At 41.6% G+C, this 26,249-nt stretch overlaps 1 protein-coding gene across 5 annotated transcripts in view; it reads right to left on the bottom strand.

Moving 5' to 3' along the window:
* Window positions 1–22,843, bottom strand: part of FAM53A (family with sequence similarity 53 member A) — a 69,703-nt gene extending 46,860 nt beyond the window's left edge. The window contains exons 1-2 of one of the 5 annotated variants that reach the window (XM_040555366.1): window positions 22,745–22,843; window positions 2,236–2,478 (exon numbers count right to left, since the gene is read on the bottom strand). In XM_040555366.1, coding sequence (XP_040411300.1) covers window positions 2,236–2,313 — 78 coding nt within the window. In that variant the 5' untranslated portion in view covers window positions 2,314–2,478; window positions 22,745–22,843. Of the gene's footprint in view, window positions 1–2,235; window positions 2,487–17,673; window positions 17,950–22,744 lie in introns of those variants that run through there. The other 4 variants (XM_040555362.1, XM_040555365.1, XM_040555364.1 and 1 more) reach the window with 4 other exon arrangements.
* Window positions 22,844–26,249: the final 3,406 nt, after the last annotated feature.

The following is a 26,249-nucleotide window of genomic DNA, read 5'->3' as shown; positions in this document are numbered from 1 at the left end:
AGTGTGCTACAGCTGATTCACCCCCCCCCACACACTGTAGCTGGTCTTTTTCCACCTATTAAAATTTAACAATAATCATTACTAGTGGAAAGAAGTGCACTTGACCATATTAGGTTCAAATTTTGTTCAAGAAGCCATTATTTGCTCCTGTAAATCCTTTTTTGTAGGGAGCAACCTAGTTGCACAACTCCATTCACACATGCTACTGCATTTCCACAACTCACCTTGCAATTTCCACACTTTTTCAAGCTGCTATTGTGTAGAGACAGAACCTATCCCTAGCCTCAGAGCCCATTTTCATCAAGGAATGCAGAATTCAGAAAAACAATTCCTTGATGGTTTAAAATGGGGACAAGAAGGAAGAAGGGAGAGGATGAAGCCAGTGACAAGATACTGTTTGCCATTCCACTCTAGACATTCTCCCTGCTTTTCTCCCTGTTTTAATTTTAAATACTCGTAAGGACAGGAATAAAAACCAAGTCACAACACATGACAGCATGACAACACACTCCTGTATAGACCCCATAGTGTAAAAGCAGTAATACATCCTTCTCTGCCCTTCCAAGCCTCTGATTCAAAACCTGCAGTGACCATCAGTACAAGTGTAGCTCACTTTTCAACACCATGTGAACTTTAGCATCTCAAACTAGAAGTTGCAAACTGCCGCTACAGTTTTAGAGACAAGCACTGCTATGGCCTGGATACAGGCCACCACTTGCCAACATCTAGGCCTAGCATTTAGCTAGAAATAACACAAAATTGCCAGCTCAAGAAGACAGCAAATTCCCCTACAAACTGCGTATCTCAAGTGCTTTATCATGCTAGCTGAAATGAATGCAAGCTGAGCAAACATTTCTATTTTATGAGTTACCCTCTTTTCAGGACCTTACATACGCCTTCAAGAATGGTACATATTTAGGATGAAGAAACTAAAACCGAGTAAGTTATCGGAAGAACCGTTAGTGGAGCTGTTCAAGCTTTAAAAATAAATCCTTTGATGAATGTATGCTATTAGACTTCCTTACTTTTGTCAAGTTTTACATGTATGCACACAAAACATGGGTGCTTTTGTCTAACATGGACAAGGAGTCAAGCACTTCACATTAAGAATCAGAGGTACTTGTGCACAACCCCCACTACATTCAGTACATGACTGACCTGGTTTGGGCTTGTGGAGTAGCTATGGAAGCTGGTTAGTTACTGAAGTACAGGTTACAACACAGGAGGAAGTCTTACTGTTGAAGTAACTGAGCATGCCTTAGGTTCAATGCTCGTGTTACCTGGTATTTAAATAAGAACTAGAGTTGAACAACACTTTGACATTTAGCCATTAATTACTTTTTTGTTGTTCAATTAGTACCCTAGAGTTGGATCTGCAGAACTGCAATTGGAAGTCCATGAAAGCAGGCTAGTGAGGCTAGTGCAGTGCTACAGTGCTTTGCATTACGTGCAGAATATGGTCTCGTGGTTCCCAGGTACGAACACAAGATTAAGGGGAAGACTACTTCGCACTTTTTTCTTTAAACTTCCTCTGAAGTATAGATTCTCTCATCTCACAAATCAGACTTGAAGAGAACTGATTCCTTATGGTCTGAGTACTATGCTTGAATTAGCAGACCCACAGATTAAGTCAGCAGAAGCAAACAGTAACTATTACAGAACTTTTCAGAGCAAGCCAGCCATCTGACACCTTCAACAGCAAGGATCTACTGGTGTACATACATCAGGCTGCTAGTCAGCAACCTGACTTTCAGTTCAGCTGTATTCAACAGATGATCTGTTCTCCTTTTGCCTAGTGCTGATTGCTACCTACATCAGGGTCACTGATTTTTGTAATTAAATGTTGTCAAATATCTAGCATTTGCCTACATAAAGTGAAGAAAGCTTGAACAATTACTAGTATTCTTGAACAAATACTAGTATTTGTGTTGTTAGGGGGGAAAAAAAGACTCCTAAAAAGCTTTGATAGCTCTTTTGAGTACACAGGCTTTCAGCCATTTAAATAAACAAAACTAAGATTAAATGATCATTACAATAAGGAAGCCTCTCTCCAAAAAGGACCACACACTGAAATTTCATTTTTCCCCTTAAAACTTTCATCCACATCACAAGGCATTCCTAACTTATATGGCTGAATTCTGACTGATCTACACTCTTGAATCTGTTGTGCAGTTTTGAGTTACCTTTGAACTACTTTGCATTTCATATTTACATGTTATTTTCATACATCCTTACCAGATTAATATTGTACGTTTTACACGTCAGATCATCCAAGCTCTGGTTCTGCAACTTTTCTGTTATTAGTGTTACCATTGTAGTTGTTCCTTTTCCACTGCTCACAGGGAAGTGTTAGAGGTTCTTCAGTGTCGTTTCAGTACTCGTGAGCCATTTCTGTTTTGGTTAACAGTCGAGATTTATGCTTCCATCTTATTGCCAAAGTTCATTTCCAAATGCTGTCAATGTATCATGTCTGCTTTTCTGCAAAATTGAGGCAGAAAAAGGAACATGTCAGAAGAGTTATTGCTTACATCATAATTAGTGGTGGTATCATAACAGAACTTGTGTTTGGACTAGGAAGACAAACTTTCTTCCCTCATTTAAGCTACCACTAAAGTCTTATCTAGCACGGCCTATGAAATATGTAGATACTTACCATTCTGTTCTGTATGTTCAGCAATATTTATACCATTTTGTTTCATCCCTACACCCTTTTTAAAGACGAGCAGAGCAGTGGGTAGCTCAAGTGCTCTATCAACTTCCCATACCGTCAACTACTTTTAACGAATTGCCTGTTATTTTAAATAAAGACTTTGTAACTATCTAAGCAAATATCAGATCTTAAGTTGGAACACAGGATGGATTACCATACATGTAAAGCATCACAGACAAAAGCTTAGATACCTTTGTTTTATGTTCTATTTATATGAAGAGCACTAAGTTCGCTGGCTGCCTCTTCCTATCCTCAACATCCTTAAATTAGCTTCCAAACCAATGTTGCTTTCCAAACTAAGTCTCAGCCAGTATTAATCGCGATTTCTCCACAATCTAACTTCAAGGAACTTTTCCTCCAGTAACTTCACCTTGTTGTGTTACAAAAACATCTTTACCCAACTCATGCTGATGATCCATTAGCAGCTTGCATTAACCGCTCTTGCCTATGACTGAAATTGGTTGAGAGTGTTTCATGACCAAATCTTTATGGAATTAAAGAAATCCACACATATATACTGCCAAATTCAAACAAAGCAACAAATCTTTGAGGAAAAGTTTGTTTTCCTTTGCTAGATTTTATGATATATAGTAGAAGAATACCAGAAAATAATCATTTTAAATGAATGTTTGTGGAAAATATTCCATCCTTTCCACACTGTTACTTAGTAACTGCTTAAATAACCAGTAGTAGCAAGAGAAAAAAGTCACTTGAGTCCATGACCCAAGTTAAACCCATCTAAAACTTTAAGATATTAACGGTATTAATAATACTGTTAGATTATCTTTTAAGCCTGTTGCATTTGAGTACATCCTCAAATATGATTTCATATGCTAGCCATAGATTATTTCACCTTCACAGAAGTCTGTTGTGTTGGTCTCCCATTAGCCTCAGAGCTGTCCCCAAAAATCTTAATTCCTGTTCATCTTTCATCCTCACTTATATCTAGCTTTATTTACTAAAAGACGCAATGCTTACAAACGTTCATCAACAAGACATAATGCTACCCGGATTTCTGGAGTCTCCACTGGTCTACTTTTACTGAATGTCCTATCTTTCTGGAAAGCACCCAAAGATTTGAAATATTTACCACATCTTGTTCTGAAATTACACCAAGTCCAATATCAAAAGCACAAGTTCATGCTCAGTGGTAAAAATTACATAAACCCTTTCCAAAGTAAGCATCTGCCATGGAAAGTGTGATTCATGAAATGGTAAGCAAGTTGAAGGACAAATGTGCGAGCAAAACAGTACAGTGTATTGTAATGCAAAGGGACTTCTAAGTCCCTTTTAAATCTGGTAAAGTTTGAACTAGATCTAGAAATCCCCAATAAAAGTGGAAAAAAAGGCTGACTGGAGGTCAAAAATTGTCTTTATACAGACTGAAAATATACTGAAACCAAAGAACTCTCAGTAACTGGCACAAGGGCTGTCAAATTCATTTTGAGGATTAAGATTTCTGCAGCTAAGAGGCTACTATAAAGAAACAGCTGAAAAGTTTAGCAGGTGTTTAATTACTAAGCATCAAGCTTTTGAGTTTTTCCCCACAAAGGAAAGAAAGCAAATCCAATAAAACTATCAAAAACAGTAAGAACAAGGTTTTGATCCATTAACTATAATAATGTATTTGTATTTTGCCTAGTTCTTCTGATCTTCAAACATTTCACAGGAAAATTAAGTGCGCATAACACAAAGTAAAATAAGAAAAGAGATGCAGGAGTATTAATCTTCAGTTAGCAAGCCAACACATTCAGTTGCACACAAGGATAACGGGGAGGCACAGCGCTTTCAGATTCAAACTGAATTACCATCCACATTCTTAAAGCTTACTAGATGCTGAAAGTAACACTCCAGAGTTACAACTGTTCAGGCCCTTTCTGAGGGTGCTGTGCTCTCTTCTGGAACACAAGCAAAATGGAGACTCCAAAAAATGCTTCTCATTGAATGCTTCAATTCATACCCCTTTGACCAGCCCAACCTAGAGCACTAAGCAATGTGAGGCCTGCCCTGCAGCCTCAGCGACCAAAGGCCTAGTTTCCTGGAACTGAACAACTGATGCTCCACAAGGAATTACTTCTCTCGTTTTCACTAATTAATATTGGCTATTGATTAGTAAACAGGAGATTCTTACAGGTCACTCTAGCTTCACTGTGTTGTCATTTTAAGGCTTCATTAATATATCTGTACTACAGTATTTTCAAGTCTTACAAGCCCTCGACCCTCAATACCTCCTACCTTCCATATACTACAGAAAACTCCTCATGGTATTTTTGCATTTTTGGATAGTTTTTTTGTTTCAAAATCCTCTGCTGTGGTATGTAATGTACCCACATAGACAGTAAGCTGCTCATTTTATGTACTTTTTCCAACCATGCTCTTCTCAGAATTGTTTAAAGGCAGCTAACTTTCTTTTCCAGTCTCTCCTTATAATGCCCTTTACACTCATCAGGCTGAATCCCTCTCAAACTGCTTGGCACTTCAAACTAATTGGATTTTCAGTAATAGGAAAACCTTTTGACCATCCTCGTTAGGGAAACATGGATCCTGCTGCATTTGCATTTCTTCAGCTGCTTCACAGCATGGCTCTTAGTACAATCAAGTTTTGTCTACCTTTGCAACTGCATGCCCTGCTTCCTATGCAAGCCACAAGCATACCCAAACATGCACATCTCTGCTGTCACCAGAACTAGACAGGTAGTGTCTGAACTTGCCTGCCTCAGCCACTGAGACCCTCCAAGCCTCAAGGTAATAATAGCAGCTCCTGGAGGTCCAAATTGGATCAGGTCCTACGAGATTACAGCCATCCTTCCCTTAGCACACCATCCTTTAATGGAGCCTGATTAGGTAAGAAGTGAGAAAGCTGAGCCATCCAAGACAAATATGCATGACAAAAGACATTAGCCTCCCTCTGTCGTGGAAGAGACTTAATTTTACTGGGATGGCCTTAAGCTGGGGGGTGGGAGGTGAGAGATGTGGAGGTTGAGAAGCTATTTTCCTTACTAAAAGACAGACTAATGGAGAGAAATAAAATGAACGGGATACAAAAAGACTCCAAATACAACAGCAAGCCAAAGCTAACATTCCTCAGAGATTGAGAATGAGCTGTGATGGAATCAGCATCATCATTATCTCCGATTTAAAGTTCCGTTGTACAACACAAATATTCTGAAGTCTGAGAAGAATGCAATTTGTTATTGTACAGTACTAAAGAAAAGAGGTTTTATTATTATATTTCTATAGCACTATTAAAGAAAGGAGGTTTTGAGGTTTTTTTTTCTTAAATTTTAGCCACAAGTAGTAGTGTCTTGCAACATCTCTGCCAAAATTAAGGGCAGAGAGAAAAGCGCACGTCACAAATTCTGCATCTTCTCAGTGAAGTCACCAGGGTCTTTTTTGGGAAAAATACTAAAAATACAGATTCTCCTCCACAGGAGGATGCCAGAGGCTCATCCAATTTGACAACCTACTTTCAAAGCGATGAAGGGTCCTGTTGAAGAATATAAAGCCAATTCAAAAATCTCTTCTTGGCTCTAAGAGAACAAGGCAGCCAGACTCATTTCCAACCCACTCCTACTCCTCTGCATCCTGCAGGACACAATGTTCCAGCAACAGCTCATCGTGCTGGGAAAATTTACATTTGTTTGAAACGCTTCTAACAATTTCTTCTCTGTCCCTGGAAGCTCCATCTTGGATAAAGAAAAGATCACAAGATTTTAGATGATTTCCCCATAACACTAATGTAGGTGTCTCTTGATGGTTGTAATTCCACAGTTCTGCCTATGGGACTAATACTGCCCAATGAGACTGTAGGTCATTAACTTTTTTCTGTTCCTTCATATTATTTCCTACTCTTTGTTCAGAGAGCTACATGGAGCCCTTATTACCAACAATCCCTTAAAGACATACTTAGCCAGCTCCCAGCAGAAGAAAAGGATTAGCTAGAGTCAAAATTCCAATTCGGATAAGTAGGTCCTTTAAAATATTATCTCTGCTTCAGCAAGCCAAAGCAGCTAATCACCCCAGCAGTACTAACTCCAGATCTAGACGGTTTTGCTACTAGACTCTAGATGAAAGATGCTGTGACTTGTGCCTCCTGGCACTTTCCACAGCATCCAGGAAACATTTCAAAATTGAAACATCACACAAAACCAATCTAATTTTTAACAGAGCATTGTGCGTCCCATCCCAACTTAGTCTTGCTTCAAGCATAACTACAAGACCAGTTTATTTTAGAAAGTGTTAAACTAATACTTTATGACATCTGAAAGAAACTACATAATATCTGGTTTCTTGCAATGCAAAATTCTGCCTTCCAAATGAAAGGAGAGCAGTCTACTCTTAAAACGACACATTTACCACAGTGCTAAGAAGTTCACAGGGAGGCTAAGCATTCCTTGTAACATAAGTCTATTATTAACAACTTTTAACCCAAAGGTTCTTGATAGTATGCATTTCAAGAAAATTTGGACTTTTGCTCTTTTTAGCACTAATCTGCAGGGGTTATTTTGAAGCCTTCCAAAATTCCAAATCAAGTCTAGTGCTTTAATTAGAAAGTTTCCTGAAACTATAGAACTATTCATCAGTGTTTCAGGGGGACAGGTACTAGAGATGAACACCCCAATTTCCAGGTTATTCCAGTATGCTATACTTAAGGGGTCCTCTCTTTGTATATAGTTAACTAGCACCCTGTTGTGCTGATGATTTCTGAGGTTCTCTACAAAAAGTAGAAAAATAATGTATTAGAATGACAAAGTTAAGTTTCTCATCCAAAAGGGGTGAAGAAAATATGGTTAATAACCAAAGTTTGTAATCTATAAAAATCATTACATAACTGTTTAAACAGGATTGCTAGACAGTAGTGGCTCCCTGAAGAGTTCAAATGTGACCAAAAAAAGCAAGGACCAACACCACCCCCTACACATGCTAGAATACAAAACAAAGCCAGATAAGCTAGTTCCAACGTTTACAACTCAGATTTTTAAAGACTAAAAAGATATTTCTTGAGCTACAGAATCTCTCAGCTTTCTCTATACAATTCTTTCGTAAGCCAGTTTTTCGTAAGCCAGTTTTTATTAGAAGAAAGCCTCAACATTATGAGGTGTTCAAGCCTGGATTATGGTTGCCACAACTCCACCAGAAAGCCACAGAAAAAGGACAAGAAAAATATGCTAGAAGGCATCCTTTATATTAAAGAATGGACACTAGATTCAGGTTTCTTAGATATTCCACAGACTCAGGAAGCATAAGCAATATAAGGAGCTCAAAACAGTCTACAGAAGAACATGCCTCACTTAACATGCAAGACAGGACTATATTTTAGCATCCTAAGGCTGAAGAACTAGGATTTGGATTGTTATTGCCTCCAGTGATAAAAGAATAAATATTAGGTCCACTTGCCTCAAATGCACGAGTCATAATGGAGCCCAGAATTTCACCGCATTTTGATCCTAAAGCATCACCATTTCAACACCAACTGGTCACCGAGACAGCTCTGACAAAAATATGAACTCTTACTAAAATAAGACCGCATCCCATACATTCATTTATACTCTAAACCCCACACTTCAGATGTGAGAGCTCCTATGAGGAAGAAGCAAAGCCTCAACCATCAAATTCAGCCTTTGGACTCTTACTTAAAATGCAACATGTTTTGGCAAATCCTCTGAACTCAAAGGGAACAAGAAGTACTCAGAGTTTTCTGATTGAAAAAACAGACCTTGTTCAAAGGCTCCCATGTGAGATGGAGAAAAATCTGCAAGCAGAAGCACCAGAATTAAACTAAAAAGAATATCCTGGCTTAAGGTGGTGGTTTCCAGTTTGCAAAATTCACAGCCAGATGATGTGCTGGAAAGAGGTTAAAGGTGATACTTCAGTATAGACGTTCTCCTTCACAGGCAGGACCCGTCCAGCTTGGACGAGAAATACGTAGAAAAGGCCTAAACCTGTTTTCATAAAATTTGATTTAGAAATGGAAGATTTTACTCTTTTACAAAATGAACTGTTGTCTGTAAGAAATACTACCCTTAGTTTCTCAAGTTACTATCAGGTGGTTTGGGTTTATTTTTAAATCAGGAAGAGTCTCTTTCCAGAAAGGAGAAGGAAGGGCAAAGATGGGGGATGTTATGAAATGTATTTCTCAAAACAATGGAAGCAGTGGTGAAGTAAGCTCAAGAGACTTTTTCCAGGTCATATGGTAATGTATCACCACATAAAACTAAGGTGAAGAACTCAACCCAATGCCAAAGGTTAAAGCTTTTATTATTGCCAGCTTACAGCAGTATGAAGTCTCAGTCTCCCAGGTTTAAACCCATCTTTCAGACTTCAGAAGACAAACATTCACATCACACATGTGATGTTATCCTGCATCTTCTGAAGTATCTTTGTCAGACCGGAGAACAGATGAGCTGTGCCTTGTGTCTAATCCCACACCAAAATGCTTTTGGTACTTATGTTCTCTTTTTCTAAAATAATGTACCACTATCTAAATACAGGCAAGGCTTCCATTAATTTTGCTAAAGGATTTAAGTATCATTTTGCTAAAGGATATATGTATCTATGTTTAGAGTTGCATTTGAATTTGCTATCAGCGTTAGCCCATGACCTGTCACCTCCCTGCAACGTGCAAGCCTTTTTCCTCCTCCTCAGCATGACTGCAGAAAGCACAGACAGTCCTATATAGTGCTGAGGAACAGGAAGTCTGCTCCACTGAGGCTTTTCCACACGAACTCCAAGCCCTTTGCTTTAGCTATAATTATGAAATAATGACTATTAGCACATTTAGTTTAAGACCGTGCTAGCTCAAACTAGATATTATTACCTGTTTAATTAGTTCAAATCAAAACCTAGTGGGCAAGCACCACGTAAAGAGCATTACTTTTACTTACAGTCTGTGACATTACTGAAAGCTTGGAGCTCAGGTCTTACCCTCTCCACATACTGTTTTTAGAAGTATTCTGTTTATTCTATTTAAAACCAATGGATTGTCATTGAGTATAGAATGCACCAAATAAGATACAAAATTCAGATTCACTACAAGTAGTTTATTCAGTATTAGTGTTTGAAGAAACGTGCATACCAACCTAAATCTACCATGCTCCCACTAAAGCAAGTGATAGTGATTGCACGAGACCCAGAAGACTGGATTTCACTCTAAAGCTTGTGAAGAGTAATAAGATGAACCAGCCCTACTACTGCAGTACTTGCTTCACTCCAATTAGAGAAAAGACAGGGGAAAAACTAAAGGTAAGTAATAGTATCACCTACTTTCTCTTAGTGATTGCACTTCAAATGAGAAGTTGCACAGGTATATGCTTTAAGAACAGGCCTGAAAAACCCGTAGCACTAATCCCTAACTTGTATGGTAGTGACAGTGCTTGCTGCACACCCATGACAGACTGAAATCAGTAGTAAGGTATATTACCAGATATATTACCAGACCCCATGGGCTTGGTGGGGAGGGATTATACAGATCTCTCCCGTACACCCTGCTCCCAAAACACACACAGCTATTAAACCTCCTCCTACTTGCCTTCAGGTTCATTCTGGAGAGTTTCAGACATCTGGTTCATTTGTTTAAAATAAAAAGCCCAACTAGTAAGTTTGTTTTTATGATCCTTAGTGTCAAGCGTTCTTGCTGTAGGCCTCAGGCCAGGTGAAAAACGTTTGTGCTAAGATGCTACTTCATGGCATTTCAGAGATCTAATGAGCTGTATAATCTGCACACAGGGAAGTCTCCCTAACATTAGCCCGCATGCAAGCATGGAAGTTAAAAACAAGGAACCGGCAGCAGTCCGAATATTTTCCAATAAATAGTACAGCTGGTGAATTAAAGATACTGCTAAATTTAGAACTCAAGTGCTTAGCAGTGTTCTGTAAATATCCATGCATCTCAGATCTTACAACAACATGGAGTACACTCGCCCCAGCCTCACCACTCTTAATATGGAGAATTAGGACAGGATTTCTCTCTGAGTACTACACCTAATTTAGGAAGGTTTCAATCTTTGTCTCAAAATTATAACTCTCCAGAAGGTCATTTTGTAATTGTACCAAATGAGCACAAGTATACACGTATCCTTATTTTGGCAGTTTATGACAAATACACTGCATTTTCATGTAAAACCCAAAAGTCTAAGACAAGAAAGCAAGTTACAGGTAGAGGTATGCAACAGCAAAGTCCTCTACAAGCTTCCACACAAGTTATGCAAGTAAAAGTTAAAGCTTTCTGCTCTATCATCTATCTTGAAAGAGCACGGAAATGCATTGAGCAGACATGAGATACGCTGCATAACAACACAAGTTCCCTTTCCTGGCCCAAACTTGTTCTCCATCATGGCAACCTAATTTCTTACTCAAGAAACTAATTCATCTGACAAGAGACACCACCTCAAGAACTTTAGGAGACAGCACACTGAAAGACCAGGTTTTGTAACCCCCATCTAGCTTCCTCTTCCATTAGAGCTCAGAAAAACCCAACATTGCCCCCAGCTTTTAAGCAGTGTGAGTTGTCTGTGACAAAGGTGTCAGACATCACATTACAGATACTAAAACTAAATGCTGGCTTGAAGAAGTTGTTGCTGGTGCTGCTTACTGTGCTAAACTGCATTTCTTGTCTTAATTTGGTGGTTTTCAACTTCTGTTTTGCACATCCCCATAAGTTTTTGAACACTGATGTCTCTGAGTAGGTCCACGCTACATATATATACTGCTCTGCAACATGAGCCCTCAGAAACAGTCCACAAATGCTCAAAGCATGAGCAGACCATAAATTAAAGTTCACTATAGTCATGCGATGAAATAAAAAAAGGAAAGCAGTACAGACATTGATATTGCGTGCACTTTCAACGTTCAGTTCAGACGGTGCTTGACGTGTAATCAGGGACATCGCTCTTGCCATGTTTATTAAGCTACTTCAATAAAACCAAATTCAGTTGAGCTATGCAGCTTGAGCCCTCCTAGTTCACCAGAGCATTCCAAAAGCAAGGGAACTTTGTCCATGCATCCAGCTGTTCAGTGTGTTATTGAGGCTAAAATCAGAAAATGCTGTTACGGGCTCAAGACACAAACCAAGGGGTACAAAACTGCAGCAGGTATTTAGGAAAAGCATTTGTAATAATTACATGAATTAAAGTTCCTGTGACAAAGGAAGTTACACCACATAACAGAAGACAGCTGTGCCAAGTCAGGGAAAAATAGTTTAAAATGAACACCCGTGGAAGTTGAATCGGTTTGGGTTTCTTTTGCTTTTTAATACTGAAGACAGCCTTCTGCTTGGTGGAAAGTCTCAGGCTTTTCAGTGAGCACTACCTCACCACTATCAGCTGTTTAACAAATGACTCACTGATTCTACAAGCAAGGTCTGTGGAGAGATTCATTTGCCAAAGTAGATTCATAGAAGTCTCTAGGACTCCAAATCATGTTTACTCACCCAGTGCAGGGTACCAAGCCTTAATGCAAAACCATACTCCTGTACGGAAAGCAAGTGCACACAAGGTGCCAACCAGTACATACTGATTACGGGTTGTACTTCAAGTAGTATAGGGCACAATAACTCAGTTTTAGTTGAGCCAAAAAATGCCAAGTAAGAAGTGAAAGTAGGGGAAGGGGAAAGCCTTTTGTTCCAACCTTTACTGATTAGGACACAAGTCTGGCAGTTTTAAATGGTGGCAGGTAAATTGCTTGACTAGCAAGTCAAGCACACATCCGCAGGCAGCACTGCAAGAGAGGACAGGAGGACAGGACCAGGAGTGTTTAGAAGGGAAACGTCCCCCTCTCACTTGGGCAATTACGTTTACAGATGACTCTGTTCTGACAAGATCAGCTTCTGGTAACCAAGTTGAAGGACAAAACAGTAAAGACTTTATCAGATAAAGTCAACAGCAAGAGAGATGCAAGCTTGTACTTTCAGTTCTTCACCTGAAAACTCTCAGCCTTTCAAATGAGGTCTTTCAATACTGATAAAAAGTGTGCTTTCATCTAAAAAGACTTGAAAATAAGCCTCTGAAGTTACATCTGAGATTCTGGCATCCTCACTCTAGCAAAGGTTAAACATGCCATAGTCTGTATAAGGCAATAGTAAAATGTTTTCTGCTGAAGTTCTGAAATGCCAAACCACTGAGATAGAGCAAAGTCAACGGCTGAGCACCTGGACCCAAAGAGTATGTCAGTGATAAACAAGCTTTTGACAGCTGCAGCTTATTCTGCAGGTGCAAGAAGCATTTACTTCAGTTTGTTCAGTTTAACAGTTAGGTCAGAATTTACAAACAGGTTTGCTTTTATTTGATCCTGCTCGATTGAGAAATGGCGAGGAGGGAAGGAAAGGCCTCAGTCACCCCCAGCCTTCTCTCACAGGTTCTAAAGTCCTGCTGGAAATTGTGCTCATGGGCAGTCAAGATCATTAGAGTCAAACATTGTTTTCAATTCAGTTCATTTGAAACCCAAGTGCTGCTTTGAAGTGTTGCAATTAATCCAGTTCATTTAATATAGTTTAATTTAATAAAGACTTTGACAAACAAGGTACATTGAATTTAATCTCGCTTCCAACTGAAGAATTATGCATGTCTTGCCATGTCAGAAAACAGTGAAATTAATCAATTTTTGTATATATTTGTATGTTACGGCTCTCTGTAGTGCACCCTAGAAGACAAAGTTTAGACTCAATGATATGCAGTATTTTGCTGCCTAATACACTACTACAAATTGAGCACCTACACTTATTACAGAAAAGCCTTACACAACCCAGTGTTACCCCACCTTGAAAGAGACTTTCTGAACACATTTCCCACACAGCTCCCACTGCACCAACCTCAGTCGCAGTTTCCACAGCCCAACTTGTCTAACAGCATCACCAACAGCAGGGTGCATCCAGCTAAATAAACCTGAAAAAAAGCATCCTCCCAACGAAATCCACGTTTCTCAAGTACTAAGGAGCTTGGAGCAATTAATTCAGCTGTAGATGTTAGCAGTAAGCAAGTAAATCCCACACTGGCAGCTAACCTGAGGACAGGAACAGGGATATTCCTTGCTGTGAGTGCACAAATGCTGCATATAAGCACAGTGTTAGTGTTATTCCCCACTTTGCACACACCCCCATTCCCAGCACACCACCACCTTTTTGAGGAAATATTTCTCGGTTCTACTACTCCACGGCAAAAAAAAAGTCTGGGGATAACAGCACAGAGCTATTTCTATATTAACAGTTTGAGGAGGTAACATAGTGATTTTATTTTAAGCCACTGTTATGCAAATAAGCAAACAAAACACCCTTATTTTTAAGTATAAAACCTATATATTATTTAATCAAAATACAAATACATATTAACTACCTAAGCTATATTCAATACACATTTCACCATCCACACTGTGTTTAACCCCTGAATTCCAAGAGATGCGCCTTACTTTTGTCAGCACATTGGGGGTTAGAAGTCACTGAAGTACACTTCGCTAGGATTCTATGCACAAACATGAAACATTTTTAGAGAAGAATTACCAGGCTTTTTAAGCCTCCTCTCAATTTAAGACTGCAGCAAGGACACATGTCTGTCTTGATGTCCAGACATCCAAGGATGGATGTCTGTCTCCTTAGAGCGTGAAAAGGTAAAAAAAATGCTTACAAGAAATTATTACACCTTGTAACCAAGTACATCAAAATTTTAACTGTACTTGACTATATCTGGGTGATGAGGACAAACTGCTGTACATGTAGAGACCATAAACAATGCAACAATTAGGGCAAAGCTGATGAAGTAGCTGGAAAACAGGGATGCAGATTACTTTGAAGGTTTACAGGAACAGAGACTGGAAGAACAATGAGAAGTAATTCCAGAGCTGCGTCAAACAACCTTAAGAGAGACAAGGCTCACAGAAGCCCACCTCTGTGAAGTGCAAGACTCCCTTTGTCAATCAAGTTAGAATTCAGTGAGGCAGGAGAGATGTCATGAAAGCTAAGATTTGAAGAAAAGAAAGTTACACCCACAGAGAAGTCAGCAAATACTTAAACCAAGAAGAGTACCTTAAAAAGTTAGCCCCAAGTAGTGGGGCTTATTCTTCAGTGCTTAGCTTATGAAGCAAGAGGAATTCAGCTTAAGAATGGGAAGCTTAAAACAACCATAACTACAGATGACTTCAGAGTGACTCCACAATACCTGAAATTATTTGCAAGATACCAGAATTAGGCTGGTATGTGATGGATTTGAGCCCAGACACCAACAAATCACTTTTTAAAAAATAAAAACAATTTTGGACATCAGTTTCAGAAGCTTCCCTTCATCCCATGTGTGCCTTCAAAATAAAAAGTTAAATTCACGTGACTGGTCTCCAGTCCCCTGGATTTCAGCAGATCCCCAGGGGAAGGGGTGCAGGCAACCTGTTATAAGCGCTATGACATCCCAGTAACAGGGCTTACTTGGACACTTCAGTCCAATGAGCTCTGATGCCGGCAAGCAAGTAAAAGCTGTACGGTGAGAGCAGCCTTGTTGGATAACCACACTCAGAGAGCACTTACCAGTGGTGCATGGGAGGACACACCAAGCATGAGTCCAGTTCAATTCACTGATTTCATTGACAACAGCAAATGGTGAGAAAGAGCGGGCTTGGGACAATAGGAGAAGGGTAGGAAGAAGTGCAAGGCAATTACAATTCTGCACAACTGACACACTGGAAAAGTGTTCTGGAAGATATCAGATACAATTATGGAAGATATGCTCAGGCAGCATTACCCAACCAACCGAGCAAACAGCAAGTTGAGTTCCTCAGAAGGAAGCTGTTGGCTATGCTGGATCAACAAGCTGACCTTGAAACAACGCTGGGCTGTTGTAATGAAGGCAAATGCACGAGGATGCATAGACAAGCATGCCAGCTCCAGGGCATATGAAACAGTCTTTTTACTCCACTCAGCACAGGAAAGCCTCAGTTGGAGTACAAAGTTGGGCTTTGAGCACCACGCTTGAAGACCAGTGTGAGCTAACTTGGATGCTTAGAAAAGAACAAGAACGATTAGAGCTGAAAACAACGTGACCTCTCAGGAAGAAGTGAAGACACTGGCCTTACTTAGGTCAACAGCATCACAAGGCTGCAGGGAGTGAAGGGAGACAACACACAAGGAAACAGGAACACAACAAGAGACAGTTCAAATATTTTTAAAGAATTACTACAGGGAAAATAATAGCTGTCCTTCATGCCCAGGGTATTAGGCAATAAGCTTGAGCTACAGCGATGAAGATGTCTAGTTCCATATTTAAAAGGAGTTTTAATGCCGAGAACAGCAAAATGCTGAACTGCAGAGAAAGTAGAGCTAACTTCTCTTCTGAATCACATTAGATGCATAATACTGTCACAGGGCAGCAGACTCACAACCAGCCCACATCCTTTTCAGCCCTTTTGGGGCTACCTCAATTTCAAGCTACTATGTGTTTGCTATCATCCAACAGGTGAGTTTTATTTTGAGTGGGCTAGAAGTCAGTCTTCTGATTTTTCAAATTAAGACTCCATTAGACATTTAATTTGCTTGTCCGGGTGAAATTTAGTGTACAACAGAAAAGTCACACCTGCCTTATACCTTCCTCATGCACAAATAAATCAAGCCCAATTATCTCGCACAGCAGTATGAGAGTTTTGTCAACATTGTAGTATCCTGCTGGTATTTTCTGCTCTGGCCAACAGAATCCAGAATCAGATGTCTCCAGGACGATGTGTACTTACCCTGCTGACAACCTAGAACTAGCATCTCGGTGATGTAAGAGCTTCCATTGATGTGGTGTCACAAAGCATCCTCACAGAGCACACACACACCTTCCACTGCAGCTGCAGCCTTGGGCCTGGTTACAACTTCCTGCCTATGGAAAATGCTGCATGCAAACCAAGTACTCCAAAATAAAAACAGATCCAAAATCTTGCAGACATGGAGCTGATGCAGGGGGCATTAGTTACAGCCAGAGAGGAAGTCTGTGCCTGAAATAAGTTACACGCTCGCATTTCAACTGCAAAAATCAAAGCTGAGAAACTGAGGAAAAATGAAACGGGGGGGGGAAAAAATGAACCGAGTGCTTAAGCACAAACAGGACACCTAAGAAGCACACAACAGTTAGACAAAATACTATGTTTTTTCCTCCTCCGTAATAGTTCCAATATACAAGTAGTTCTCCAGGCACTAGTCAGATTTGCTTAAATGCCATGCTTCTGAACAGATTTGTGAAACATGAGAGCAGCAACAGTCCACCTTGCCCTCCAAGGGTTCAGAAGTTTCTTACTCAAATACTGGAGCAGACAGCCCTGGTCAGGACGTAGTGCTAGCAGAAGATACAGTAAGCAAGGACACATAGCTGAGCTTCAGTGGACTACCACACATACTGAGAAGTGAACAGCCTAAGCTTAAAATTCACAGCAGTACCTTCTAACCAGTAACTCTGCCTTTCAACAGCCCCTTAGAGCAAGCCCCAACACTTCAGTTTAGCCTCCCCAAGATACCTACATGTATCAAATTCATCAAGATTCACTTCAAATCACTTTTTAAAAATGCAAAGATTAAGTTTTGGGTACCCACGCTCTTCCCCCTCCCCACTAGAAGAGATATGTGCCATGTTTTAGCCAATTAAGGCAGTAGTTATTCAATGTTTTCATTACTCCTCTCTCCTCCTCACTAAATATTGTATCAAATTATGCTGTGGAGCACAGCAGCAGTCTTAGAGCATGCTTACATACCACTATGCTCAATTACAGACAGGACATGAATGATTATTTGCCAGTACTATTAGTACGGGATAAGCAAAGAGGTTATTTCATTTTTTAAAAAAATAGGATTTCAAAATTCTAAATATCAGTTTATCAAAAAACTACTGGCACACACATCAATCCTAGGTACCTAAATACATCCCTTCAAAACAAACCACACCCTCAAACAGCACACAGAACAGATGTCTCCTACATTACGACAGCAAAGCTGCTTCACGCCACGATATGAAAATCACCTGCAACCTCAGTGGCCATCTTTGTGTTGAATACAGAACACTGAGCTGCCAGAGACAGCACCCTGCAGATCCAGAGCCATCCGGCCTCAAGCATGTTTCAACAGCTTGGGGTTTGATTCATGTTCTGCATCGCACCACAGACCCCAAGCAAGCAAGCCAGCCTTCTTCACATCCTGCACGTGACTTCTGGGTTCTAGGAGTTGATACAGCAACAGGGTTTGATAGAGAAATGACATACAGGCTTTTTGCTTCTTCCTTAAATACGCGAAGTTTTCATCCCCCTAAAAACAAAATAGGTCACATCAACAGAAACCTCAAAGAACGGCAAGTGCATTTGTCAGTGGGAAAACGGGGAGTTAAAGGAAGCAGTGGCCTTTAAAACAAGGATTTGCCCTATAAGCAAAACTTTGATGGGTGGAATAAATAACCCAAACATCACAAAGTATCCACTAGTAACCATATGAAATGTGAGCAAGATAGAAGTACTTTACTACTACAAAATCTAAAGCCACAATTAAGGCAAAAAGTAATATATGCACAGAGTACTGAAATCAAGGATTTAGTGCCATTTACCTCAACATAAACTGCACGGAGAAAAGTTAAACATGCCGTAATAATAATTTGAACTGCTCAATTAAGTTAAAAAACACATTTACCATACAAATTAAAAAAACCTCCCAAACCCCTCAAAGGCATTAAAGCTGTTCAGTGTTATTTGAGATGCAAATTACAGACCTAAAGTTAATATAACACCAACAGAAGTTCCTATTATTCCTATTCATGGCTCAAGGGGAGGTGACAGTAGAAAGGAGCCACAGCCTCGTTGTACAAGGTCTCCTTAGGACAGTAGAGGTGCTAGTTTGTTTTTAAAGGTAACTCACCTTAGCTTTTAAATAGAAATTGCCAAATTACAACTGATCTTTCATAAACCCGTAAGTCTCACATGCATTAACAAATGCAAGCCAACTGCCTGGGCCGGCTGGGGGCTATTAAGGAGAAACAAGGATTATTCAGAAAAAGAGGAATCCAGATTCTGCCTTCCTGCATTGCTGATCTCAGCACAAAAGTAAAGGTATAGACAGTGCTGCTGCAGTTATTTCATCAACCCTCTCCTGTAGCAGCTGGGTTCCAATTTTAAAGCTCAGCAAATGCAGGAACAGCTTTCTTCCATCTCAGATGCCTTTCCCACAACGACACGCGTTTCTGCCTGTACAGAGACAGTTTTGCAAATGACACTTCTAATGACAGCTCCAGGCAAAATACTGTTTGATTTCACACTCCTAGCTCCATCTGCAGACACACCTACACACGCTGAAGGGCGATTACCATCGCTGGCACCGGGCGAGGGTCTCTGAGTGCCTCCAGAGCTCTAGGCCTGCAATCTGATGCATCATTGAAAGTATTCTTCCCTGCACTCAAATACAAGAGGTTAATTTTCATGGGAACTTCAACCAGCGCTGTCATACCAAATTCAGAGCAACGATGCTAGCGTTAAGTCATCAGAACCCTTGATCTTACCGCTAACGTCAACAAGCATAGCGTAAGTGATGGCCTGCATTTCAATAAAATACAACCAAGTACTAACAGCAGAAAGCCAGTTATATGTATTTTTTATAATTCAGTAAGTTTTCTTTACGTAAAGTAACTTAAAGACTTTGTGCATTCTAAAGCACGATTGTGAACTGTTTGCATAAAGGAATATTGCTGCCAGTAAACCAACAGCCGTAACCCAGATCACACATGTAGCAACAACCCGGCCTACTACCTCACCCCAACCTAAAAATTAGCAGAAGCAGGGCCTTCAGAAGGCATTTCTGCCCACTACAAAGCATTAAGTCAGGAGTTTCTTGCCAGCTTGTCGATGACATCATTTTCCCAAAATGACTGAAACAAAAAACAGTACAAGTAGTAAAATAAAGGCAATATTAAAGAGATGACAATTACCTTGATTTCAGGTTTTTCTATACTTGCAGAGTACTGCAGTATCCAGCCATATCATCACAGAAAAAAACTAACAGTTCTAGAGTTAAAACATACCTCCCTTTTGAGAGCAGCAGAAACTCCTTAAAGAAAGCCATTTTCTGAAAAATTGACTGGTTTTACACAGACTCTCCTCCTCACTGGACTGCAGTATTTCACTGATGGCACGGATCTTGTTAGCCGCATCTAAAGCGAAGTTGTCAATGGCTACCTCTCAGGCACGCAGTCAATCGATTCAAACAACTTACCTGCCAGGAAGCCATCAGCCAGTACACTACACTGACTTCAGGCAGCTGATTTCCTAGCCTTGAATTTCCTCCCTGAAATTAACAAGGAGAAGGCTACCTACCATTCACTCCTTCAGGAGTGTTCCTAAAGCCCTTCACAGCTTTGGGGTTGCCACCTCCCAGCAGGCTTCTATTATTCACATAACCTAGAATAAGAGTTACAGCTACTCCTGTAGGAAACAGGAATTTCTTAAGTCTTCTACCAAAATACAAACTTAAATAAAAAATTTTAAGTTTCTGTAGATTGTACAAGACTAAAGACTAGGTCCTATGAACATTTTAGCTCCAAGATAATTCTTACATTAACTAGAGATCTCAAGAATGTAACCTAAAAATAGCCCAATGAGTTTATTCTACAGAAATAAAAGTTTCAAGCAAGCAAAGATTTCTCCTAAGAAAAGCTCAACCTGTATGCTTGCAGACAAGAAGGAAACTCACTATTGCCAAGAGGCAAAACTGCTGTGTATATTACCACCTCCAAACTATGCAAGAAGAAATGAAAACCACAACATAAATACTAATACTTTCCCTTAAAGGTTTAATAAGGCTTCTTACTGCTATTTAAGAAAGCTCAAAGCAAAACCAGAAAGGACAAATTCTTAAAACAAAAACTCAAAGCCAGTAACAAAAAAGTGTAGGGGCAAAAAAAAAGAATCATGTTTGGAAAGTTTTAAGTACACATGTTTCTAAAGGGAATAATCTATCAAACCACAGGAGGTGACTAGAACTGCCATCATCACTGCTAGCACAAAGGAATGTAGATTGGGGGGAGGCAATAGAGGAAGGGGGAGAAAGAAGAGGGAAGGGAAAAGGGCAAGGAACTAAAAGAGGGAGCTACAATAATGGTTACCAGACTCCTAAGGAATTCCTACAGGAAAGTATAAAGCCTACACAGCAAAATAAAACAACCCAAAATAAAACAGCCAATGCAATATATTGAAAGATCCCTCAATAAAGTTAAGCTTTCAGTTTATTTGCCCCCCATATTTTCATAAATTTGGTTTTATGCCATACACTAAGCTTCCAAAAGCTAACTCAAATGTTGCAAATACAAACAGTTCTTCTTCCAGCCTCCTCGTCCTTCCCAATCACAGTAGCCTGCCCAAAACAGCTTTCAAGAGAAAATACGGAAGTTTAACTACCCCAAATGTAAAATATCCCCATATAATTATTTAATCAGCTTTAATTCTTCCACTTAAGAGACAATAACTACGGGTTACACACTGGCAAATACAGGCCGCTAGAGGACAGACAGATTACCCCAGCACAAGATATCCTCTCAGGATATCATTAGGGGGATCCTACAGATCAGTATTTTAAGTTCACATCTAACAGCCAGCTCGCACTTCCATGTGAAGAGCAGAACCTTGTTATTGACAGAAATGAGAGAAGATAAAAAATACTGGACTGATACCATTTCCCAGAAATTCAGCATAAATGGATAACAAACTGATTTTTTAGTTAGGAATTCCATGCTAACCATATGGAAACCACCTCACGTAAAACTACCTGGAACGTATTTTAGCTCCCTATACATACCAATCTCCTGCCTCAGTGGAGATATCTGCCAGGCGTTCTCAGGAGCCCAATAAACTGCACAGACACAAGCTCTCCTGTCCTGATTATATTCATTGCACCTCCAATAAAAGCAGATCTCAAGTCACGCACCGCGATAGGAAAGTTTTTTTTTTTTTTTGCCTTTCAGGAAATGCTGCCCTCCAGATTTCATAACCCTGTCTCGAAGCGAGCAGCCTATTCACAATTAAAACCCACAGAAGAAATACTTCAGCTTGCCACAACATACAGAAACTTCCTGCTCCTTGCCAAAAAAGCCTCCGATGGAAACATTTCTCTAGCAGCCCGAATCGGAGGCAACGCAGCAGCAAGGGCTGCAATAACTGTTCTAATTTTAATGTAAGCACAGCGGACCAGAAAACAGACGTGACCAGCTGGCTCAGCTCATCCCTGGGCCTTGGCGTTGGAAGTCGGTGCCTTATCGGGGCTGATTCAGGCTCGCGTGAGGAACCCGAAAGTTGGGGTGCTGTTACACAGAGGGGTTTTGGTACGGGCTGCTTTTGGGGTAGCCGTGAGGGGTGTGTGGTTTGCCTGCAGGGAAAGGGCTCAGCATGGAGAGCCCTGCCACAAGGGTGATGCTATGGGGTGCCGGGGGTCATCTGCACCCAGCCCCTCCGCTTCACCACACCTTGGGGGATCTCCTCCCATAAAAGCCAAAATTTCCCCAAAACCGGTTAAATTCAGGCCTTACTGCGGGCCGTGCAGGCAATGGGGCCGTTGCTGGAGCCCAACTGCCCAAACAAAGCCGCGCTGCTGCCCGGGCAAGGGCTGGCATGGCACAAAGAGGCTATTTAGCAGCAGATCTCAGATATTAGTTTTTTTTTTTTTTTTAAAATCTTCGAGGGCACAAATCGGGGATCACAGCGCTGGGGGTGGGGTACCCGTGATGGTTGGGCTGCGGGGACACCCAGAGCCGCAAGGAGCGGGGGGGGGGGGGGGGGATCCGCACCCCACCACAAAGGAGCCCTGCACTGCCACATTAACCCCTCAATTAATTTTTTTATTTTTTTTCTTTTTTTAAATTTCTGGCCTTTCTATCCCTCCCCCCCCCCCCCCCCAACACCATGAAGCAGCCGAGGCCTCGCCGCCCGGCCCCCCCCAAGCCCCGGACAGCCCCCAGCCGTTATCCCAACGGCCGTTAACGGCCGGCTGCGATCGTTAACGGCCGCCGGGGGCTGCACCCCCGGACCCCCCCCCACCCCGCTCCTGTTCCCCCCTACAGCCGGTACCTGCGCCCGACCGCGCCGCCTCCCCTGCGCCTCTGGCCCGAGCTCCTCAATGGCAATTGAACAAAACACAGCCGGCCCCGCCCCCTCCCGCCGCCCGCCCGCTCCCATTGGTTGCCGCGCCCGCCCGCGGACCTTTCACCCGCCCTGCCATAGGGCGGTGGGGCGAGGCGGCCCCGCCCACAAAGGGGGCGGGGGGCCCGTAACGAGCGCACGGTCCGCGCTGCGGAGCGAGGCGGGGAGGACGCAGGCGGACTACAGCCCCCAGGAGGCGTTGCGGCGGCGCGGCTCCCTTCTCTCATTGGCTGAGCGGTTGAGGAGGGGGGACACCCATTACGTCATCGCGGCCCCGGATGGAGGCGCAAGGAGGGCGCGCGTGGCGCAGCGAAGCCTAGCCGCCGCTTTTGCGCGTGCGCGATAGCGAGGGGCAGGGGGCGGGGCGGGCATGGCCCGTCCCGTCATGGCGGGGGGGCCGGGCCCGGGCCCGGGCCCGGGCTGGCGGGGGGCGGCCCCTGAGGCGGCCCGGGGGGGGCGCACCCGGGCCTGGGCGGGCACGGAGGGAGCGGGACGGGCACCACGAGGCTCCCCCCGCTCTTATTTCGGGTCCTTCCCGGCCGTGGTGCTGTGTAACGTGGGGTTACACCGCCCTCTGCCTGCCCCCCTCAGGCGGGCAGCCCGCTGGGGTGCCTCAGGTGCACGTCCCGCGGGGGGTCGGGAGGGGTGCCATGTTCTCTCGTCTCTCAAAATGGAGGCTAAAAAAAAAAAAAAATCACGTTATTCTGCAAAAAAGAAATATTCCTATGGGAGTTTTTCAGAAGCAGCCGTGAGTCAGGCGCAGCGAGGAAGCGGAATGTGTTTGGACAACAGTTGCGTTGTACACTTGTCAGGGCAGGGACTGCTTTATGTGGTGCATAATCCCCAGCGCTGTGAGAAACCAAGCCCTGATTTACTGTTGCCTACAGGCCTAACGCTGCTGCGTTACAGGCATTTGGTAACCATTAACAAGCTCTTTGCATCCCTTTAACAAGCATCTGTTATTTCAGCCTTCCACAACCTGTCCTTGAGTTTTTGCATGTTACACTTTGCTTCCACACCTTTCCTTTAACCCAGAAGTTTCTCAGTTCTCCTCGTTATCCTGTAAGATTTTGATGCATTTGACCATGCAGCAGTAGGTATCTGAGTTTAGCAAAGCAGAGTACGAATCAAAACTCTGTGACTGGGACATCCTTATTTTAGCTTGGCTATCTTCCAGGCTTTCAAATTTTAACCCTAGAAGACCAATACCTTAAAACTAATCTTATTTCAAACAGTATTACCATTTTTTTCTGCTTGCTTTTTGTCACTATCATACATTTTTGACACCTCATGTAACCCCTAAAGTATCCATTTTCTTGAAATGTTTGCATATTTATTTTGATAAACCTTAGGCTGAAATCGTTTTGGATAGTTTACCGAAGTACCTTTCACAAATTATACACTGAATATTTAATTTAGTGTACTAGTTCTCTGGAAGATCAACACCTATCTCTCTTTAGAAAGATCTTGCAAGCGATTAAAGGTACACAGCTTTTTTCCCATCGTTCAGTCCTAGTTCTTAAAATACTTTCTGGTTGTGCTCATTTTGCTTCTGGCCTTGTTGTGAATTCTGGTACATGGGAAATTGTAGTTCATCTGTTTCATCATCCTGTCCATATCTTTGGCAGGGATTTGGCTCCATTCTGTAATCAGTTTTGTTTCTGTACACAGAATTCCCCATTGAAAACAAATTATCCCTGAAGTATTTCATTGCTAAATCCTTATCCAAACTTAGAATTAACAGTTTAGTTTAAAAAAATCATCATAATTTTATCTTTCACAACCATTATAACCAAGTGTTTCACCGGAGTTTAACAGTGAGAGATTTTGAAGTTGGTTTTCCCTTACCTATGAGTTTAACCATTTTCATAGTTGCTCTTAGTTAAGCCACAATTTCTTTTCTCCAGCCTCCCGCACTATTTCTGCTGTAAGTAATGTAAAACTAGAGGGAACTTCATACTTCTGAAACTCAACTGCTTCTTGATTGCAACAGTTTACAGAACCATCCCTGTGGCCATGGGGGAGGCATGTGAAAGGGTTTACAGCTGCATTCCCCCAGCAGTGAGCTCTCAACTTCCACAAGCTAGAGACTTCCAACCAATGTAAGAACCTCACAGTAATTAAATTACCTTATGGACTAGATAACTCTTTGGTCTTCTCCTGTAATGCTCCCCTGTAATTTCTCCCTTGATTCCTTTTATCACCCTCCATTCTTTTCTCCAACTTTATCAGATTTTTTTTCCATTCTGACAATGGCTTATACTCTGTTCTTCTGGGGTGGAGCTGCTTTCAACCCTGTAGTCCTAAAACACGTGGGAAGCTGAGCCCTAAGCTGGTCATGGTACAGAGGTGGTATTTCCTCTGATCAGTTGGCTGCATCTCAAAATTTACCTCATGGGCAAATCACATACAACTACAAGGGTCAACAAAGACGAGGGGACTATCAGGGACATAGGAGTGGAAGATCTTACCTGAGACAGGGCAGGTGGCAGCATTAATCAGTGTCTTTCAGTATTAAACCACAGTCTTCTTTTATACCCAGGAGTAAAGCTCTGGCAGGGATCCAGGTTATAATTCAGATTTTGGTAAACACAAACCTAAATTTCCCTCATGACAAGGTTTGATAGTAATTGTCTAGCACTTCAAAATATCTAATTACAAACATGCTACCACATGTTAAAGTGGTTGATGTCTGTTCACTCAACTGTGGTCTCTAGGAAGGGCCATCTGTTTCCAACAAAGCAGTGAGACATTAATGTAGACAGGTTTCTAAATTTAAAAACCACAACCACACAACAACAACAACAAAACCACCTGAAGAGGTAGTGACACAAAGATGTCTTTACAATAAAGCACTGGCCAAAATAGGTGTAACGAGACCATCAGAATGACCCTTGGGAGAAAGTTTTCATCTAGGGGAGCAGATGCATGGCATGGTTGTTCTAAGAGAGCGTTCTGGGGAACCCAAAATACTGGAGTAAGTATGTGTATACAAGTCTTCAGCACACATACAGATAAGAGGTTGAATTTGGTCAATCGTGACCTATATATACAAATAGGAATAACAGATACATAAAGGAATTAGCAGTTCTTAAAGCCCATCTCAAGACACCTAGCTCCTAGGCGCAGTTATTTGGGAAAGAGAAGTTCTTCCTTCCTTGGTCAGAATATGGTGGATACGCATGTGTGGCACGTTGGCTTTACCTCTCCTGTGAAAATAAGTAGACCTTAACGCGCCGTGTGTGGTAGTAAACTTGCCTATCTAGGCAAACTACCACCTAGTATGAAGAAGGGAAATGGAGGAGACTATGCGGCTCAGTTCTTTTCTTTTTCTTTTTTTCTTTTTAATTTTTGTTACTAGCTGTAGATAAGGAGCCTAGCAACTCTTTGATCTCCTTATTGTTTTAAAGATAGTACAAAAATGTTCTGACAC

This window comes from Cygnus olor, chromosome 4, assembly GCF_009769625.2.
Source record: "Cygnus olor isolate bCygOlo1 chromosome 4, bCygOlo1.pri.v2, whole genome shotgun sequence".
Classification (NCBI taxonomy): domain Eukaryota; kingdom Metazoa; phylum Chordata; class Aves; order Anseriformes; family Anatidae; genus Cygnus; species Cygnus olor.
This window is presented reverse-complemented; position numbering and strand designations above follow the sequence as displayed.